Source organism: Chanodichthys erythropterus, chromosome 21 (genome assembly GCF_024489055.1).
Source record: "Chanodichthys erythropterus isolate Z2021 chromosome 21, ASM2448905v1, whole genome shotgun sequence".
Taxonomy (NCBI): domain Eukaryota; kingdom Metazoa; phylum Chordata; class Actinopteri; order Cypriniformes; family Xenocyprididae; genus Chanodichthys; species Chanodichthys erythropterus.
In genome coordinates, this window is record NC_090241.1 from 5,273,575 (window position 1) to 5,294,914 (window position 21,340).

The window sequence follows — 21,340 nt, forward strand, 5'->3', positions numbered from 1 at the left end:
AACATGGAAACATAATGTGTAATAATATAGGTTTATGAGAAAAAATAACAAAAAAATAATGTTTGGACATCAATTATAGCAGAAGTGCCCAGGTACATATAAATATATAGCATGTAAAATAAATACAAAATAATAATAAATAATAGTAAAGCTTAAATGTATTTTAAAAAGCAGCTTTAACGGCTTTGTTTTTACAAACAAAGCTGTTAAAATAGTTACTATAAATAACTAGTTTCTAACTCCATAACCTCTTTGACAATGTTGGAAAATATGAGGTACAGTTTCCGGTTGCAATAAACAAAACAAAAACGTTTACATCCATGCCTTGGTTAAACTTAGAAAGTGCTTAGCAGGGTAAAATCTGTGCAATTTCCTAAATGAAATGTAATGATGAGGTATACAACACAAAATGTGTTTTCGTCATACCCTAACGTCATTATATCGTAACTGGCTTCGACCAATCACAATGTGAGGATTCAGAACTCTTCCGGTATGCACATTCTTTGCGTTTCATCAGCCGGAGTGTGTAGCAACGTGTGTTCATTTGAGCACAGCGAAAATCTCCATCTGCTTACAGATATAGTGTGATATCAAGGTGATGTAAGGGCAGGCTTTATCATATTTATATATGCATCGCTTAGACGTGCTATTGTTGTTTAAATTGTCTGTTTTATTGCATATTGTCCCCTTCGTATGACCGGCATGCTAACCTGCTACACCTAGTAATGAATTGGGAATGGGGGTATAGATGCTCTGGAGGCACATGTGTCTCTCTGTTGGCTTCCTATCGAGCAATGAAGCACCCCTAACTCCACTAACCCGGCTGTCACTTGGCTGTGATGCAGGGATTTATACGCAGTGAAATGATATGTGCCTTCTCTTACTTGTCCAGGGAGTGGCATATATTTAGCCTCTCTTACTGTGAATAAGGCCGGTCAGTTTACACTCAATGCGGGGGCTATTTTGGGATCCTGGTGCCATTAGTTTCACTGTCGTGAAATGACAACTGGTTACTGCAGTTAGCCAGGCGAAGAAGTTACACGTTGCGTGGCTTCTACCGCATCTTAATTATGCAAAATATACTCCATTCGTAATATTGCACGAGAGTACGTTACTGATAATATTTTACCATGGCTCCTAAAAAGGTGTGGTAGCTGCGTGACTGCTTGTGTTGCTCAGTTAATTGTGTAATGCATTAAATTGAAAGTGGGTATGATTATTTTTCTCCACAGATGCCTCCTAAGAAGGGTGGAGATGGACCAAAGCAACCCCCCCTGATTGGACGTTTCGGGACTTCCTTGAAAATTGGAATTGTTGGATTACCAAATGTAGGGTACGTTACTTCAAGCTGGCATTTTGGCTTTTTGCATGTGTGCTGTATCTCTGTTTTGCTGGAGGTATAGTGTCAGACTGATAAAGTGTGAATGCTTGGCACAGTTGTTTTGCTTTTTAATTTTTTACATTTTTTTTTTTTTTTTGTGCTTAGTGCAAACTTGTCCCATTACATTGTGTGAAATAATTATTAGAAGGATGATGACTCATGATCTTGGTTCATTATGAGATCAGGATGGGCAGTGGTTTTTGAATGCCTACTTCCATACTATATAGGATGCCAAAAAAGTAGCATGTAGTATGTAAAAGTAGTATGAATATATAGTATTCAAAAAAAAGTAGGCAAAAAGTACCCAGATTTATTATTTCCAGCAAGATTCTGGAGTGTGCGATTGATGTACACTTTACTATCCCATAAAGCCATGGGAGAGGAGTTGTGAATGGCAGTGAAGCGATGCAACTGAAGCTGGTAGATCTCGTGACCGTGACAATATGGCAGATGTAACTTCTACATCCAGATTTCATTCATACTACCCATATTCATACTAGAATTTACTCTTTAAATGGTGAAGTAAGTTTTAAACCAAATGTAGTACATACTAGACAGTACGATTTTGGATGCAGCTTGGGTCTCTCTCTCTATATCAAAAATTTGTTCATTTGTTATGCATAGCAGAATGTCAGTGATCTATGTTTTCATCCTTTATCTCCATTCATTTGTTTGTGATTTCAGAAAGTCGACGTTCTTCAATGTTCTGACAAAGAGTCAGGCAGCGGCTGAGAATTTTCCCTTTTGCACCATCGACCCGAACGAGAGCCGTGTGCCCATTCCAGATGAGCGCTACGACTTCCTCTGCCAGTACCATAAACCAGCGAGGTGCTCACCGCATGTCTGCATGACACATAATACAATTATCAGCACTTCCCGCTCCTAGTCATCAGTGAGATGATCTCAACTTCGCTTTTACCTTTCTCTCCAGTAAAGTTCCTGCATTTCTGAATGTGGTGGATATTGCTGGCTTAGTAAAAGGGGCTCACGCAGGCCAGGGTTTGGGTAATGCCTTCCTTTCCCACATCAGTGCCTGTGATTCCATCTTTCACATGACGCGTGAGTTGATTGCCATTTCTGAAGATATTTTTTGTATTTTATGAAGTTCTTTATCTGTAAGTTACCATGTAGTTGCAAATAAAAGTGTGTGTGAGTGAGAAAGACAGAATTGTACAGACAGAAGAACAACAATATGTGTCAGATAAAAACCTAAAAATGTTGATATCCAGAGATGAAAAACATGGATTTAGCGTGATGATTGTCTGACATACAAATAGATGTATCCTTGATAATTCTGGAAATATTGTGGAAGTTGTGTGGAAATTCATTGGCCAAAATGTCTGGGAAACCTAAGGTTTTTTGTATTTATATATTTTTTTCTGTGTAGGAGCTTTTGAGGATGAAGATATAATCCATGTTGAGGGTTGTGTTGACCCAGTGAGGGATATTGAGATCATTCACGAAGAGCTGAGGATGAAGGATGAAGAGATGATTGGGCCAATCATCGATAAGCTGGAGAAAACCGCAGTCAGGGGTGGAGACAAAAAACTCAAACCTGAATATGTGAGTGAACTACATATCCCAGTATGCATCTAACCACTGCAGAATTTAAACCTTCTTCCTACTTTGTACTTTAACAGAAAGCCTGCAGAGACATGCACTGACTTTTTTTTTTGTGTGTTTTCTCTCCTTGCAGGACATCATGTGTAAAATAAAGTCCTGGGTGGTTGATGAAAAGAAACATGTCCGTTATAACCATGAATGGAACGACAAAGAGGTTAAAATCTTTATTATTTTTAATGTTAAAGAGATGAAGGAATGAGTCCTAAAATCTGGAAACGACCATTGCCCCAAATCAATGTTTTTTGAATGGATTTTTGGTTAAATGTCTGAAATAAGGTCTGTGATTAACACAAGCTCAAGATATTGTCACGTTTTATTCTAAGACATAAAATACATGAACATGTACATATTACTGACAATACAATCCGTTATAACCCACTGTATAAAACGTTTTTATGTGTCTTTATAAAAGCGGTTGTTAGTCATCATTAAATCAAAATAGACAATTCCTTTTTTTTATGGAATATTTTAGTATTTATTATAAATGATTTATCCGTGGAGATCAGTATTTTTTAAAATTTGTGTGCCCTCGTAATCTTTAATTAAAAAATAACTTCCCCTCCCTCTTGCTGTAGTATATCTTCTCTGACGATGTGTTTACTGGACAAAATTCCTGCCCTACATTTTTTCTTGTTCAAGAAGCCGTTTCACTCAAGTATTAAATCACAGTAGGGAGGAAAAGACTATCGCAACTTCCGTTTCATGCCAAGTGGCTAAATGGGACTACAAAGATTGTCATGGACATCACAAACAGGAAAACACATCTACTCACTAGTCCACTTATAAAGCTGTTTTATGTTTATACTAATGTGCTTGCAATAGATTTCAACTTGAGCTTTCCAACTTGTAGATTTTAAATAAAGATTTAAAGAATTGTCAGAAGCTTAGTGGTGTAGTTTATTGCCTAGCTTTTTACTTCTGGTGATTGTATTTAGGCTCTAAAATTCATAAAATATGTGTTAATTTGTAAAGATTATCTTGATGAACTAAACATGTAAGAATCATAATCTTTTGTTGGTCATAAAGTTTATTTTCTGCAATAATTCAAACGCTAATGGAAAAATCCTGTTGGCAAGTTTCTAGTATCCAGGGTGATACTACATTCTGGGTTGGCCTACAAAAATATGTCATACCTGCAGCACTCGATACTCTGCCTGAAATTGCTTGGATTAAGTTTTGGTTATACACTAACTGTTTTTTATTATTGTTTTTCAGATTGAGGTCTTGAATAAGTATCTGTTCCTGACCTCCAAGCCAATGATCTACTTGGTTAACCTCTCAGAGAAAGATTACATCAGGAAAAAGAATAAATGGTGAGATGACATATTAGCTGTTTATCTTCTGTTAGTGAATCCTTTCTGTGCTGGTACAGAGTGATGCAGATATGACGTCATTTTTTAGGCCAATCGGCAGTTAGCATCACACTGGTCCCTCGACAAAAACCCAATAGGATTTTTCCATAGGCTTTTGGATTATCGCAAAAAACAAACTCTGTGATCAACAAAAGTTATGATACTTACACGTTTTGTCCATCAAGATCACAGATGAACACAACTTTTATGAATTTTGAAGCCTAAATACAGTTGCCAGAAGTAAAAAGCGGGTTGCAAATAAATTTTTTGTATCACTTTTCTAGTTTTGACACTCAACACAGCTACACAAGCTATTTTACTTTGCACATTCAACTGATGCAAAGTTGATTTACAAATGTCATGTGTTAATTGATTGCTATGTATCTTTAAATTATTGCCTGTTACATTAAAGCTTGATAGTGATGTGTCTGTCCTCTTTAAAGGATAGTCCACCCAAAAATGAAAATTCTGTCATCATTTACTCACCCTCATGTTGTTCCAAACCATTCAGTCTTCTGTGGAACACAGAAGAAGATATTTTGAAGAATGTTGGAAGCCAGTTTTTGTTCCCTTTGACTTCCGTTATGTGGACAAAAAATACAATGGAAGTCAATGGAAACCAAAACTGGCTAACTGGCCAACATCTTCAAAATATCTTCCTTTTGTTATATTTTGTGATATTTGACATATGGGCGAGAAAATTGTCAGAATTTTCATTTTTTGGATGGACTTTTCCTTTTAAGACACGGCTTCCTGCTTTATCTTGAATTGTGATTGTCAAGTAACACAGTCACAGGTGTCATTACTCAGTACACATGTAGAGCAATATGCTATAATATGGTCCCTGATGGAGAACTGGCTTCCGTCCCCAGGTGATTTGAGTTTGGGGAGCCCTAATGTAAAACATTTGCTGTTTTTTCTTTTGTAGGTTGGTGAAGATCAAGGAGTGGGTTGACACTCATGATCAAGGTGCGCTGGTCATCCCGTTCAGTGGGGGATTTGAGAGCAAGTATCAGGAAATGACTGATGAAGAGAAACAGAAATATTGTGAGGAAAACAAAACACAGAGGTCAGGATTTGCTCTCTTTGCTGAATTTAAGAATCTTCATACTTTTTCACTTGCAAAAAAGCATTTTCAACAGTACTAAAATGATTCTCTAAATGCTGAAGTCAGTCATATTTTGGGGCATGCTTAATCTCAGTAGTGACATCATAATGAATTTTTATTTCTTTGTTTCAGTGTTCTGACTAAGATCATAAAGTGTGGGTATGCAGCCTTGCAGCTGGAGTACTTCTTCACAGCAGGACCTGATGAAGTCCGTGCATGGACCATTAGGGTGAGCAAAGCACAGGCTCACAGACACATTTTAAAATGATTACTGATGCACCTCTAAAATGATATGCATGTGTCTGAACACCTTACAGAAAGGCACCAAGGCCCCGCAAGCGGCTGGAAAGATCCACACAGACTTTGAGAAAGGCTTCATTATGGCTGAAGTCATGAAATTTGTGGACTTTAAGGAGGAAGGCAGTGAAAACGCAGCTAAAGTAAGATCTTGAAAAGATCATAGAAAATAGCATGGATTGTTAAAGGTTGAAAACTGATAATGTTGTCGAATACTTGCAGTCTGCAGGGAAATACAGACAACAGGGACGGAACTACATTGTGGAAGACGGTGACATCATCTTCTTCAAATTCAACACACCTAATCAGCCCAAGAAGAAGTGAAATCATCATGATGCCAGTTGGATGGAATGTACCGTCTCTTCATTTATGGCTTTGGAACATTCAAAACAATCACACCTAAGTGGTTTATTTTTTATTTTATTATTTTGGCTGATGGCTGAAATAAACGTAATGGCTGGTCTGCTTACAAAAGCTGCATGTCGCACAGCAGTTTATTCTAATAAAACACTTCCTCAGACCAAAGTGTTTTCTGTTCAAGGTACTTTCCTAATCGTCTCACACGTTTATATTGACTGTGTATGTGCTGCTTTGATTTCAGATGTTCAGCCAGATCGGTCAGATGTCTCTGCTGCAAAACAACAAAACACATTTATTGAGATTAACTTAAGCAAATATAATAGCTATACAGAAATCATTTGGGAGGGGAAAAAATACTTTTTATTAATGCAATTTTTAGCATTCATGTGCTGCTTGATTTCATTTAGTAGCATTAGATGATATAAGGATTTATGACTTTATACTGTACTCATAAGAAGGAGTGGCCTTATACTTTGAATGACAAGTGGGCTTTGCTGTGACAATTCAGAAGCATGGGTCGAAATGGGCTTTCTTGAAATATCCTCCGTTTGGGCTTGGTATGTTTTAACACAAGAGGTCCTGCTGGTCTTTTGTGCCTGAAATTTGCAATTAAAGGTGCAGTAAGCAATTTCTAGAAAACACTGTTTAAAAAAATTAAATCAACACCCAAACAAACAATTTTATGAATATTTGCTAGATGTGTGTTGTGTAGATCAGACCGATCACCACAACACTCTTGTAGTCAATCGGCAGTAGGGGGTGTATACGCTCATGATGGGGGAGGAGAGTGAGCAAGTGGGACAAGCCGCGTTTCCACCGCAGGAACTTTCCCCAGGAACTAGGAACTTTGGGGTTGTACTCGGTGAGTTTGGACTGCAGGAACCAGGGTCTAAATGAAGTTCCGGGTAAAAAATTCCCAATCAAGAAAGTCCCTGATCATGAGGTAGTACTTTTTCAAAGTTCGGGGGTGGAACTTGGGTGCTGAAGATGCTGATTGGCTCAGTTAATGCAGCTTTTTATTTAAACCATCGTTTTTTAAAGTCTGTTGCGGTGTGTGCAGTAAGAGTTGTTTGCTATTCGAATCAACAATGGAGTTTAAAAAATAACACAACTGACGGACTGACGATGAGGTACAGGCTTATATGCGGAGGATGAAATCCAGCGGGAACTGGAAAGTCGCACACAGTCCTACGTCAACGGACTGTCTTTGCAATACTTTAGACCACTATGGAAACACAGCTAGCAATAGTACGGAGCCCTGGACATGACATGCAGGAAAAAAATAGTATGCTAAATCGTGTGAACTATTTAATACTTCGTTCCCTCGTATTACTAAAACGTGCACACGATTTACTATTTCATTCCCTCGGGTTATAAATCATGCTCACGATTTACAACCGTTTTCCACCCCTAAGACCTTCGTTGATCTTTGGAACACAAATATTATTTATATTTGTATATTATACACAATATTATACACAAAGATATTTTTGTTAAAAATCAGATGGCTCCTTGAGGCCTCCATAGCAGCAATGACATTTCCTCTCTCAAGATCCATTAATGTACTAAAAACATATTTAAATCAGTTCATGTGAGTACAGTGGTTCAATATTAATATTATAAAGTGATGAAAATATTTTTGGTGCTCCAAAACGAAATAATGACTTAGTGATTGCTGATTTCAGAACACTGCTTCAGAAAGATTCGGAGCACAATGAATCAGCGTATCGAATCATGATTCGGATCGTGTGTCAAACTGCTGAAATCACATGACTTTGGCGCTCCGAACTGTGGATTCCACACAAAAGATTCATTATGCTCCGAAGCTTCATGAAGCAGTGTTTTGAAATCAGCCAGCACTATAATAACCAAAAATATTCTTGTCGCTTTATAATATTAATATTGAACCGCTGTACTCACATGAACTGATTTAAATATGTTTTTAGTACCTTTATGGATCTTGAGAGAGGAAGTGTCATTGCTCCCTATGCAGGCCTCACGGAGCCATCGGATTTCAACAAAAATATCTCAATTTGCGTTCTGAAGATTAACGAAGGTCTTACGGGTGTGGATCGGCATGAGGGTAAGTAATAAATGACAGAATTTTCATTTTTGGGTGAACTAACCCTTTAAAGAACGAGAAGGCCTGAAAATGGACACTGAGGTTGCATTGTTTCTGCTTGACACGTGAGTAACATTGGTTTTTCTATGTTTCACAGTAGCAAGATATTAGCTATAGTAACAGAGCAGTGTAATGCAATAGATGTTGCATAGCGTGTTCGTTATTATGGGGGCAGAGCAATGAGGGGAGGCGTGTTTCTCTTGGGTAGGGGCGTGTTTGTTTGGGTGTTGATTTCAACGGTGTTCCTCGTAAATCGCTTACTGCACCTTTAAACGCTAAATCAAAGCAAACCACAAGCAGGTCATTTGTCTCGTTAATCAAGTAAATAAATGAGTCAAACCGTTACCATTAGTTCTTAAACACGGCGTGATTCACAAGGCGTGATTTCTGGGCATTCGACACTTTACTGATCGACTATTTGGACGCAGGGTAATGATCCAAAACATTTTAATGGGTCGTGAAAGCTATAATTTCAGTGATTTTAACAGAGGTGTTTGTGTTGGACATTATAGAAGACTGTTTCATTATTGTAGAAAACTATTTTGAGTTCACCCCGCTATTTTCGTCTTCCGGTTTTAAAGTCTACATCGTGTCGACGTCACAGGTTGTGACGTGATAAATCATTATAGTACTTCGAAGACGCGTCATTGTCTCATAATTATGATTCTATAATTATTTCTTATGACAGACATGTCAGACTGTAAGATCACGTAGTAGTTGAGGGAGGAGTTGATGGGTCGCAGGTGCTTGTTTCCGTGGTGTAAGAGTTCGAGGGTGTTGCATGGCTTTCCCCGCGATGCTGCCCGGGCGAAACTCTGGCTGCGGGCGGTCGGTTGGCCACCAACTACTGACACATCGAAATTGTTTGTGTGTAGCAAGCATTTTTCCCGGGAGAGCTATGACAATTGGAGGAAGGTGGACTTCGGCCTTGCTCTTGAAGGCAGTTTGCGTCTAGGCAAGGATGCGGTACCAAGTCCTGAGGATTTTTCCATCCCTCCAAAGGCGGTATGTATATTTTTACCATGTACAGTTTTGCCTTTTGTGCCAATGAAACACTCGATATGATACTTTTTGAACGGAACGTATGCTTAAAGCGTCTTGAAACACTAAAAACTACATTTTCTGATGAGGTGTGTGTTGCACATCATATAGCTGTCACATGATATGCATTTGTGTCATTACGGTTAGCTTACAAAACCATGTGATGATGAATTGCAGCATGCATTTGTGTGAAACTGAATGCATTTAACTTTTTAATGAGAGAAAAATAAATAAAGCTGAATCCAGAAGCCGTTGTTTTGTTTTTGTTGAAGCATTTTTCAAAACTGGTGCTGCTGAAGCAGGGGGTATGAAGAACATTAAAGCACATATATATCGTTTTTTATATTTTATTATTATTTGCTCGAAGATCCAAGACAACGATAGACTATTTTATTACTTTTATTATAAAGGAGACTGTGGGTTTACCAACGGAGGAATTCAGTCTGAATTGTGATTGGTTAGACTGCATTTCACGTCATCAGTCTCAGCACGTCTTTATATTAAAGGTGGCGGCCTTTCAAACATCGGCGCTGTTAGCATTCAGAGACATGACTCGTAAATGTCTATATCCACAATGCAATAATACAAAGGTACTGCATGGCTTTCCCCGTGACCCTGTCAGAGCTAGACTTTGGCTGCAGGCGGCAGGTTGCTGGTTGAATGTCTCCACGTATGGGAAGTATGTCTGTAGCTTGCATTTTAAACCGGAGTGCTATGAAAACTTCGGACTAGTGAACTCCGGCTATGGCGGTCATCTTAGTCTTAAACAAGACGCGGTACCAACTCCCATCACATCATCTCCTAGAGTTTTACCAAATCAGCGGCTTCTGGTAAGCGTTTCCTCTTTTAAGTCTGTGTTTTGTCGGCTCAACAACACGCTCTTTCCCACACTGACTGACTGTATCCTCCCACTTTTCCACGCCCCATGATTGAGCCTTCTGTGCTTTTGAACAACTAATACTGAAATTAAGTTGCCAGGCTCTCTTTGGTTTAATGTACTCGTTGTGTTGGGTTCAATTTGATCCACATTCAATTTTAAACTGATTGCACAACATGTTAACCTCACAAGGGTTTGATAAGCAGACATAAGAAGACAGAGGATTTTTGAAACAAGTACAAATAGCAATAAATACTATTTATTCTAAGTACAAATAATGTTAGATGCTATTTATAGTTAGTTCTAGTTATTTGTACCCTATTGCCCAAATAGTCACTGCAAGTATTCATAACATTTTCTGTGCTAATTCTGAACATAAAAATATGTGGGTCAAACTGACCTGTTCCATAAAGGGACGATCTATAATTTCTCGCATATTATTTTTACTAAGTTATTATTTAGTGTCTGTAAAGCTGTAAATATGTTTAAATCCGTTTTACAAGATTCTTTAGTGTTTTTCTTTGTGTTGGTATTTCTTGGCAAATTGCATGGAAACCGGTGGAGGTCAAACAAACGGAGGACCAATTTTGGAACACAGCAGGAGAGTTAAGCTATAAAAATCTTTTCCCACGCCACTTTTTTATATTAAAATATGACCTAAAATATGCAGATAAAAAGAATAAGCTGTCTTTTGTTTTTTTAATTGTATCAAGAGCTTACAAAACAGTTTTGATACTGTTTTAACTTAAGCTATATGGCCAATTCACACAGAACGTGAAACAAAAAAGAAAGTAAAATGAAAATACATGTTGGCTGAAAGCTATTTTGCCAATTAACATTTATGTCAGTGTGAATTCTTTCCTTTTTTTGTTGTTTTAGGTAGGACATTAATTAATTGTATACACAGATCTCTATATATTATATTTCAGTAGTTGTATATCATTCTTTTGTTCTATGACAATGCAAACATTTAAGTAGTGTTTCTGTTTTGGCCGGGACACACCAAGCAGACGGTCCACTATCGACCACTGCTGGCCGATGAAGCATGTTGAATCGACGTGGGGAAAAGAGATCACTGATTGGCTGTGACCAAGCAAGCAAATTATGAAAACTAGAGGGCACATAAAGAAGGCACTTATAAATTTACAGACTGTCATCTGCTGTTGTGGACAGTTATTATCTCTCACACAGGCACAGGATGGATATCTATGCTAGTTGGCCGTCATCTGTAGTTTTTGCAGTGTGTTCAAGCACAACTTCTTTTTGTTTTTTTTTGGTTTTTTTGCCCAAACACAGTCTGCTTTTGTTGCCACTCGTTTGTTGATGTTGGTTTGGTGTGTGCCGGCCTTTTGGCTGTCGTCTTTGCAGTTTATAGTGGATGGTAGAACATCCAAAGGTGCACTGCATTACTTAGTACTATAGTACATTGAGTACTCGACAAGTATTTCTTTCTCTATTGGTGTGAATGATGTTGTTTCATTCAGAGTGTGAATAGGCCTTTACTTTTTTTTTTGTAATTGTAATTTTGTGTTTTTGCAAACTGATAAGGGCTGTCAAGTAAAACAGGGAAGATAAGGTTGGATTGCCGTAGTCTTTTAAGTTTCAAGAGTCAATTACTGTAAATAATTATACAGTTTTGCTATACTATTCCTAGTAACGGATTAGTAGCAACTGATTTGAGTTGAATGAGGTCAAACAGACTTTCTTTTACAGAGGATGGAGGGGAAAAAACAATATGAATATCATGACATGCTAAGTGCTCATTTTCAATTATAAAGTTAGATTAGTAAGAAACAAACATCTAAAAGTAACATCTATATGTTTAAAAAAAACAAAAAAACAAAACTGAGATTTCCAAAATGTCTTGATTCTCATTTAATCCTTCATCAAAACATTATTGAAATAATCCAAATTCATCCCTGGCTGGATATGTCTTTTATATTATACAAAGTCTAGGGTATTGTTACTGATTTTCGTTCACAAGCATGTTTAAGAATAAACAATGTTTTTACCTTTCATAAATGTATAAATACCCAACAACCACCACACACAGACAAAATGTTAAAGGCATAGTTCGCCCAAGAATGAAAAATCTTTTTTTCTCCTGAACACAAAAGAAGATATTTTGAAGAATATGGGTAACCAAACAGTCAATGGGCCCCACTGACTTCCATAGTATGAAAAAGTATGGTATGGAATACTATGGAAGTCAATGTGATCCATCAACTGATATTCTTCAAAATATCTTCTTTTGTGTTCAGCAGAAGAAAAAAATTCATACAGGTTTGGAACAACATGAGGGTGAGTAAATTTTCATTTTTGGGTAAACTATCCCTTTAAGTCACAATTGACCTAGGATGCATTTACATTTATTTATTTATTTTTAAATGAGCAAACACTTTTGTCCATTAGTGACAAATTATATAGGCTACAATAAAAGGAAGATCAAGTTGTGGGACACAGTATTTTCACTGTTGTGTACTACTCATTTTGGCAAATGTAGCTCATCTGTGCATATTCCAAGCATACAATTTCTTTCCCACTGGGCATATGCTGTTTTGAAGACACTGAGAGCTTTTATCTGCAAGCTTTTATGAATTAATTTGCTGATCCATAAAGGGATGATTACATAGCTTTAAAGGGCAAAGTCTGCCTTGTACTCTGCCAATTGTTTGTCTTATGCTTTTGACACACTATGCATGTTGAAATTAATCTATCTCTATACTGGCAGTCCAAGACATGTCGTGAAATGGGATGCCAGACGGAGGAGCCCAGCGCCAAAGATGATCAATGCCAAACCGTCCATGACTTGAAGCAGCGCAGCTGGAAACTTGAACTAAAGAGTGAACGTGTGTTTTACTGTTTTCTACTTCTATCTTTTTAATGGCCTTTAATTTAGATATACTGACATCGGTGATTTGTCCATCCTTATTGTGATGTGTTATTAGGTAGATTAGAGATTTGGATGCGACTGGAATACAGAGGCTTGTGTTAGAAGCCTATGGCAGTAAGTTTTAAACATTAATGCCCCAAACGAGTAGCTATTTTAAAGGGTTAGTTCACACAAAAATGAAACTTCTGTCATTAATTACTCTTCCTCATGTAGTTCCAAACACGTAAGACCTTCGTTCATCTTCAGAACACAAATTAAGATATTTTTGATGAAATCTGAGTTTTTTTTTAATCTCCCATATAAAGCAATGAAATTACCACATTCAGGCTCCAGAGAAGTAGTAAAAACATCGTTAAAATAGTCCATGTGACTACAGTGGATCAACATTCATGCTATGAAGCAACGAGATTCTTTTTGTGCGCAAAAACAAAACAAAAATAACGACTTTATTCAAAAAATTTTCCTCTTTGAATAAAGTAGCTATTTTTGTTTTGTTTTTGCGCACAAAAGATTCTCGTCGCTTCATAACATTGTTGAACCACTGTATTTTAACGATGTTTTTACTACTTCTCTGTACTTTGAATGTGGTAATTTTGTTGCTTTTAATGGGAGATAACCTCGGACTTCATCATTTTCATTTGTGTTCTGAAGATGATTGAAGGTCTTACGGGTTTGGAACTACATGAGGATGAGTAATTGATGACAAATTTCATTTTTGAGTGAACTAACCCTTTAAAGTGACTAGTTTTTTTTATATATTTTGTATATTCTTGTTAACAATAATTGTTACTTTATGCAATTCTCTGTGGTCATCTATAGATTTATGATGTATTTGTTTCTGACTAGTAACTATACTAGTTTTACTAGTATCTAATAATAACATACTAATAATACAATAGCTACTAGTAACATTTTAAATCTTACTAATAATTTTACCTTTTTATTTTCAAATTAGCATATTATACCGAACTCTTATCTGTAACATTTATCTATTCTAATTGTAAATAGTAACAAGTTAGAAGCAAATATTTATCATATGAACCACAGAGCCCCATAAAATTAAACAATGACCATTAACGCAATAATATATTAAAGTCATTATTAAAACATTTAGCATCCTAAATAATATTACAAACTTTAAAGTAACAAAAGAGGTTTTAGAAATTTGGGTATCATTTTTCAGTGCATTACAGCAATAAATGTGTAACTCAAAGTGTACTCCTTATACTGTTTTTTTTTATTTTTTTTTTTATTTATTGGACGTGAACTAAAACGTGGAAACTTTATGTATGTTATTCTTCCTAGACAAGGGAAATCCAGTGGATAAAGTTCAACTTTGAGAACGAAATTTTCCAAACTGTATTCTCGGATTGTTAAAAAAAAAAAATTATATAAGAACTAATATATATATATATATATATATATATATATATATATATATATATATATATATATATATATATATATATATATATAATTATATAATTATACACACATTACACGTGTCATGTACGACGAGTGAGAGATGAGCAGCGTGATTATTATGATACAGTTGGGCCCTGAGGACATCCGGAGTCACAGCTGTTTCCGCAAACCATTGTTTACCCAGGTGGGTAAACTGACACGTAAACTCAGGCACTATAGGGCTGTACTAATGGTATAAAACGAAACTAGTTAATTTTACATATATAGCAAATGTCACAATATGATCATTCACCATGTGTGGAATATAAAAGATATTTCGTGAAACGTTTGAATGTGAACGTAAAACAATATTGTGACAAACTGAATATTTCACAATACGTCTGCTGAAGCGCTTTCAGTGTAATGGCCACCAGAGTTGCAACTAACTTCCTGCCATACGTGAACAATTCCAGCTAGATTTCCAAAGACTCTCTCCGCATCTGCGAAGCGCACAACAAACAGGAAACGCTCGTGTCGTGAATTTGACAGACGTAAAGCTTCGACCACTGAGTGTCCATGGGGTCGAATCACACAGCCAATCACGTCGTAGAAGAAAGGCGGGTCTTCCGTTTACGTGACGCAAATTTCACTGGTAATCTCCGAAGCCCCACCTTTTGTGTTTCCCGCACCGTCAATCAAAAATAAGAAAAAAAATCGACCCGAATCTCCGATCACAGCCCGCCTTTGATTAAAACAATCATGTTGGGAGTTTAAATGAACAGATAAACCTCCGATTTTTTACCTTTTCACGCTATGACTGGTACGTAACACTTAGCCCGATCGAAGCACAGCACCGCCGGTGAGTTTGGAGAGCCATTAGCCAAGCGAGCTAGCTCAGTGTTTAATCTTTCTCAGCAGCGACGCTAACCGTTAGCCAGCTAGCCTCACTTTAACAAAGTAAACATTCGAAAAGACTGTTGCTCAGGCAACGGGAAAGCAGCAAGAACCGCCTGATTCGTTTAAATTCCAGGCGGTTTGGCGGCTAATCTCCGCCTTTTCGAGGTGGGAGTTCGTTGAGCATGAATTTGTTTTGAGTTTTTTTTTTCTCTCTCTCGCTGTGTCTCCGTAGCCCCAGAACAGCCAGCGAAACAGCAGGAAATGGCTGCCTTGGACGTGGACAGCAGTCAGAGCGACTTTCTGCAGCCGGCCAGCGGCGCCCAGGACCAGGTATGAAATTCCCCTGTTGGTTTCTCGCTTCCCCGGCGCTGTCTTGCGGGGTGTTGTGGTGTTTTGGTGAAGTTCACACGTTTTAAATATAGGGGAAAAGTCGAACACTTCCTGTGAGCCTTCGCTTTGTACGGCCACCCACTTTCTTACCCATTTAAACCCGCCCATTGTGGGTCGGACAGACTCGCCACCGTCGCCTTGCCCGCTTTACCTGCGGTGATCCCGGGTCACCCCCACGATAGGGGAGGACCCCTCCGCCGGGAAAAGCCTCCACCCCTACCCAGGCTGTCACATATCTTCCACAGCTCCACCATTCCCCCTGGAGCGGCTGCGTGCACAGACCTGGCAAACAGAAGTTCTTTGTCACCTTTTGTCATGTGCACTTGACTTTTGAAATATTTCGGATCATTTATTTGCCTTTTATGACAGATGCACAGCTTGAAAGACGTTATTGTTTGCTATTAAATAGACAACTGAACCAAAGCCCTGAATGACACCCTAAAACAATAAATGCAGGTTGAAATGAAAATAAAACGAATTCTAAATGCATGTTATAGATGTTACTGTGAACATTTCATCTGTTTATTTCGGTTTTGACTTAATGTTTAATAAAATAAAGCATCCAGGGAGAACGTCAGACTCCTCCCAATCATTTAGTCTGTTTAAACCCCACTCTTACAAGCTTGTGTTCATCTCCCTCCATTTTTGAGTGCAACACCCACATCTCAAGCAAAAACTTATGGATGGAATCAAGTTCTTGTCCTACTTTTATTCTTTTTTTCCCTTCGATAATCTGTTACATTTGGATGTTCCTAACAATACGGAAGAAAAGATCTGTCGCCACTTGCATCTCATCGAAAGTTTAAGAACTATGTTTAATGTCAAAAGTCCTTTTTTGTGCTTCAACTTTGTCCTCACTGAGGTCTGATACTTTATTGGATTTTGTGCTTAAATGGTTTATGATGTCTTTATAACATTGGGTGATTATAGTAAAGGCTTATCGCAATTTTACTTTAATATTGTTTATCATGCTTATCAAGCTTCAAGGGGGGAAGGTCAGACTTCTCCCAATCATTTAGTCTGTTTAAACCCCACTCTTACAATCTTGTGTTCATCTGCCTTGATTTTTGAGTGCAACACCTACATGTCAATCAAAAATTGATGAATGGTCCCTTACACATTCCCCCCCCCCGTCTTTAAAACATTGAGGGAATTGTAGTAAAGGTTTATCACAATTTCCATATTTTTCATCTTTGTTTAGGCCTGTTAACACCAAGGATAACTATATCTATAAAGTTTTAATAATTGCTCTAATTGTATTAGAATAGTGAAGTCCACCACAGCTATAACAATAACTTTCAGAATAACTGCTAATTAGAATCCACTCAACTTTAATGAGATTTTGCATGTAAAGCATTCAGGTTTATTATAAATGGAACATTGTTGTGAACTGACCTTTAGACTAAATGTTGTGAAATGTCTGTGTATATGGTCAAATTTATCATGTAGTATTGGTACTAATATAACAGTTTTATCTCCTCTCCACAGCAGACCACAGACCTCACGGCCATCCAGTTAACGGGCTCCTCTGATCGCTGGGAGGTTCTAACGCCTGTGAGCTCAGTGAAAGATGAGCCAGCAGTAGTACAGGTACCCAGCGGAGGACTTCTGGGCAGCAACGGGCAATATGTGGTGCCACTACAGACTATGGCAGGGCAGACTCAGCCTGTTTTTGTGACGGCTGGGGTAGATGGCACCAGTGCTAACGGGGTGCAATACCAGGTCATCCCTCAGCTCCAGGGGACGGATGGGGCTTCACTAAGCTATGCAGCATCCACTGCAGATGGAAGCACGCTTGGCACTGACATTGCTATCCTTCCGGATGGAACGCAAGGCATTGCCACCAATGCTAATGACCTTCAGGGCCTACTAAGTCAAAGTGGGCATGTGCAGCAAATACCCACAGTCTCATTGGCCGGCTCAGGGTTTGGCGCGCAGGGCCAGGTTGTCGCTAATATGCAGATGGGGCTGCCAGGCAACATCACTTTAGTGCCGATAAATAGCTTGAGTAACGTGGATCTTGAGTCTCTGGGATTGGCTGGGGCTCAGACCATAGCGACAAGCGTTACCGCTGATGGGCAGCTCATCATGACCGGTCCCACCACCTCAACAAGCGATAACCAGGGTGAAAGCGGCAAATGCACAGAGCCACTTAACGCCAATGACGCTAACGCTAATGCCTTTGTGCCAACCTCCACCTCTTCCACGACTACATCACTTCCTGAGACGATAGACGGGACTGGAGTTCTCACCCAAGCCACTGCGGTATCAGCCGGGCAGCAGGATCCATCTTACATCCAGCAGAACCATACGTCTGGCGGTGAACCAGTGGTGCAACTCTTACCAGCGCAGGCGGCGGATGGAACTGCGCAGACACTACAAAGCGTGCAGCTGTTGAATGCTGGTACGTTTCTGATCCAAGCTCAAACCGTCTCTCCAACTGGCCAGATCCAGTGGCAGACCTTCCAGGTTCAAGGTGTTCAGAACCTGCAGAATCTGCAGCTGCCGTCTGCTGGTGGCGTCTCATCTCCCCAAATTACCCTCGCCCCAGTGCAGACCCTCTCTCTTGGGCAAACTGGCACCACAGGTGCAGTGGGGCAGATCCCGAACCTTCAGACAGTCACGGTCAACTCCGTTGGTCAGTACCAGCAAGATGAGAACACAGAGGGCCACTCAGGTATGCAGGAAAACACAGACTTCTTAGAGATTAAAAAATTAATAAATAAATAAATAATGCTCTAAAAATGTCATCTTCACTGAAATGGCTTTTTTGCAAGCACAATTGTGTGCATTTATGAATCTTTCTGAATTCCTTATCTAGTAATAATGAATGACTAGAAAGATCAAAGGTGTGGGAACCATGTTTGAATGAAGGTTAGTTTACTCTAAAAGGAAAATTAGCCCAAGGTTTACTCACCCTCAAGCCATCCTAGGTGTATATGACTTTCTTCCTTCCTGATGAACACAATCTGAGTTATATTAACAAATATCCTGATGTGTCCATGCTTTACAATGGCAGTGAACCAGGGCAGCGAGTTTGAAGCTCAAAAAAGTGCATCCATCCATCATAAACTTACTCCACACGGCTCCAGGGGGGATAATAAAGGCCTTCTGAAGTGAAGCAATGTGTTTGTGTAAGGAAAAATATCCATATTTATATAAGTTATAAAGTAAAATATATGGCTTCCACCAGACCACCTTCTGTATTCAACTTACGGAAAAAGCGTAACTGTTGTTGCGTCGCTTCAGTTCTGTGTTTTTTTATTTTTTTTTTATTTTTTAAGTTGAATAGGGAAGGCGAAGGACATAGTGCAAGAGTTTTGAACTGCGAGAGGCCTTACGCTTTCTTCGTAAGTTGAATACCGAAGGCAGTCTGGCGGAAGCTAGATATTTTGCTTTATAACTTTATAAATATGGATATTTCAACACATTGCTCTGCTTCAGAAGGCCTTTATTAACCCCCCGGAGCTGTGTGGAGTACGTTTATAATGGATGGATGCACTTTCTTGAACATCAAACTCGTTGGCCCTGTTCACTGCCATTATAAAGCTTGGACACATCAGGATGTTTATTAATATAACTCCCAGTTGTCATCTGGACGAAAAAAGCCATATACACAGATGGCTGGACTGTGTGTAAATCATGGGGTAATTTTTTATTTTATTTTAAAGTGAACTAATCCTTTAACTTAATGATTTAAGTTGGTCTTTTTTTAATAAATTATGTACCTGTCAGTTGTTTTATTTTGGGGAGGTTCTTAATGGTTTTGGAGTCTGTTTTAAAAGATTCTCTCTCTGTTTTTGCAGATATTCAAATTAAAGAGGAGCCAGAGTCAGATGATTGGCCAAATTCCACCCTGAACACCAGTGATTTGTCACATCTGCGTGTGCGGTTGGTTGAGGAGGATATGGAGGGAACAGGCCAAGAGGGAAAAAGACTACGCAGAGTAGCCTGCACTTGCCCCAACTGCAAAGAGGCTGGAGGAAGGTAATGTACATGTCAGTGCAGAAGCACGAGTTCTGTTTTACAGCCGGTTGTGTAATTTATTTATTTATTTTTTTAACAACACTTTAAAATTTTGTGTAATTTCAGAGGTTCAAGTATGGGAAAGAAGAAACAACACATTTGTCATATCCCCGGGTGTGGTAAGGTGTACGGTAAGACGTCTCACCTCCGAGCTCACTTGCGTTGGCACTCAGGAGAGAGACCCTTCATTTGCTCGTGGAGTTACTGTGGCAAGAGATTCACCCGCAGCGACGAACTCCAGCGTCACCGCAGAACACACACAGGTATGGGCACAGGGACTGTGTTGGATCTGGAATTACATCATCCAACGCTTGTTGTATATTTTGTTTGCTTCTCCAGGTTAATAGGCTGAGTAGTATTACTAGAGGTTGATATCAGACATGGCTTTACAGTTTTATTTTTGTTTTTCAGGAGAAAAGAAGTTTGTGTGTCAAGAGTGCTCGAAACGTTTCATGCGCAGCGACCATTTGGCCAAACACATTAAAACTCACCAGAACAAAAAAGGGCTAAACTCCAACACTGGGGCAGGTCAGACAGAAGCTGCCGCCCCCTCGGACACCATCATCACCGGGGGTGGAGCCACTCTCATCCTTACCAATTTGCAACAGGCTGGCACCCAGGACCTCCTTTCAAACTCCGACCTCCCACTCCAGTTGGTCACTGTGTCTGCCAGCGAGGTCATGGAGTGACCAAAAATCATGCCCACTTTCACAGCTCGTCTGCTTTTCACTATCAATTTTTATATATATATGATAAAAATATATATATATATTATAAATATATATATTTTAAAAATGACTTATCCATTTATGTTCAATAGCAGTCTTTTGTACAAACAAGGCAAAAAATGACATTAAACGTGGTTCCAGTTTCCACTGACACACACACACACACACACACACACACACACACACACACACACACACACACACACACACACACACACACACACACACACACACACACACACACACACACACACACACACGCTCATATTATGAACTCGTGCTCATACACAAAAACATACACAGAAATGCCTTATTTTGTATCATAATCTGTAGTATAAAATGCTGGAGTTGCATGTGTTTTTACTTTTGCTCACGTATATGTTCAGGGGACGATCATTTGAGAGAGTGTGATTGTGTTATGGTACACGGAAAAGCCCGGATGTGTGTGAGTGATGACAGTGAGACTGTTCTGTGAGAATGACAGCAGGAGAAGGACACAGTCTGCTGTGAGGGAGACTTACTCATGATCTGTCCATTTTTATCCTCCTCCCTCTCGGCTGGCCTTCGTCCAAAATGTGTCTTCACTCTTTGCTTTTATTTTTATTTGATGTCATGTTAGTGGTCTTTGCGCTCTCGGTCACGTGTCCTCTGGATCTTGTTCGAGGATCTTCTGATTTCATTGTTCTGCTGCCCACATGCAACTCGAACAAGACATCAGGTGGCAGAGTCAAACAATCGTGTAATAAACTTTCTTTTTCTTGTATTGTTGTTCTTATTGCTCTCCAGATTATTCCTGTAACATTCATAATGTATCTTCCATTTCTTTTCTTTTTTTGTTTTC

At 38.8% G+C, this 21,340-nt stretch overlaps 2 protein-coding genes across 6 annotated transcripts; both read left to right on the top strand.

The window, feature by feature from the left end:
* Window positions 1-475: 475 nt before the first annotated feature.
* On the top strand, window positions 476-6,304 carry ola1 (Obg-like ATPase 1). 2 transcript variants are annotated; one of them, XM_067374739.1, is made up of 11 exons: window positions 476-595; window positions 1,233-1,333; window positions 2,066-2,209; window positions 2,313-2,440; window positions 2,769-2,944; window positions 3,078-3,158; window positions 4,220-4,317; window positions 5,285-5,425; window positions 5,597-5,693; window positions 5,782-5,904; window positions 5,984-6,304. In XM_067374739.1, the coding sequence occupies exons 2-11, from the start codon at window positions 1,233-1,235 to the stop codon at window positions 6,083-6,085; spliced, it is 1,191 nt and encodes a 396-aa protein (XP_067230840.1). In that variant the 5' UTR covers window positions 476-595; the 3' UTR covers window positions 6,086-6,304. The 2 variants fall into 2 exon arrangements, with proteins under 2 accessions (XP_067230840.1, XP_067230841.1); XM_067374740.1 differs by having other exon boundaries at window positions 495-600.
* Window positions 6,305-8,486: 2,182 nt separating this feature from the next.
* Window positions 8,487-20,764, top strand: sp3b (Sp3b transcription factor). 4 transcript variants are annotated; one of them, XM_067373704.1, is made up of 7 exons: window positions 8,487-9,248; window positions 12,893-13,010; window positions 15,588-15,685; window positions 17,234-18,422; window positions 19,552-19,732; window positions 19,838-20,034; window positions 20,183-20,764. In XM_067373704.1, the coding sequence occupies exons 1-7, from the start codon at window positions 8,976-8,978 to the stop codon at window positions 20,458-20,460; spliced, it is 2,334 nt and encodes a 777-aa protein (XP_067229805.1). In that variant the 5' UTR covers window positions 8,487-8,975; the 3' UTR covers window positions 20,461-20,764. The 4 variants fall into 4 exon arrangements, with proteins under 4 accessions (XP_067229805.1, XP_067229804.1, XP_067229806.1 ...); XM_067373703.1 differs by lacking the exon at window positions 8,487-9,248 and adding an exon at window positions 9,315-10,114; XM_067373705.1 differs by lacking the exons at window positions 8,487-9,248; window positions 12,893-13,010 and adding an exon at window positions 14,711-15,278.
* The last annotated feature ends 576 nt before the right edge of the window (window positions 20,765-21,340 follow it).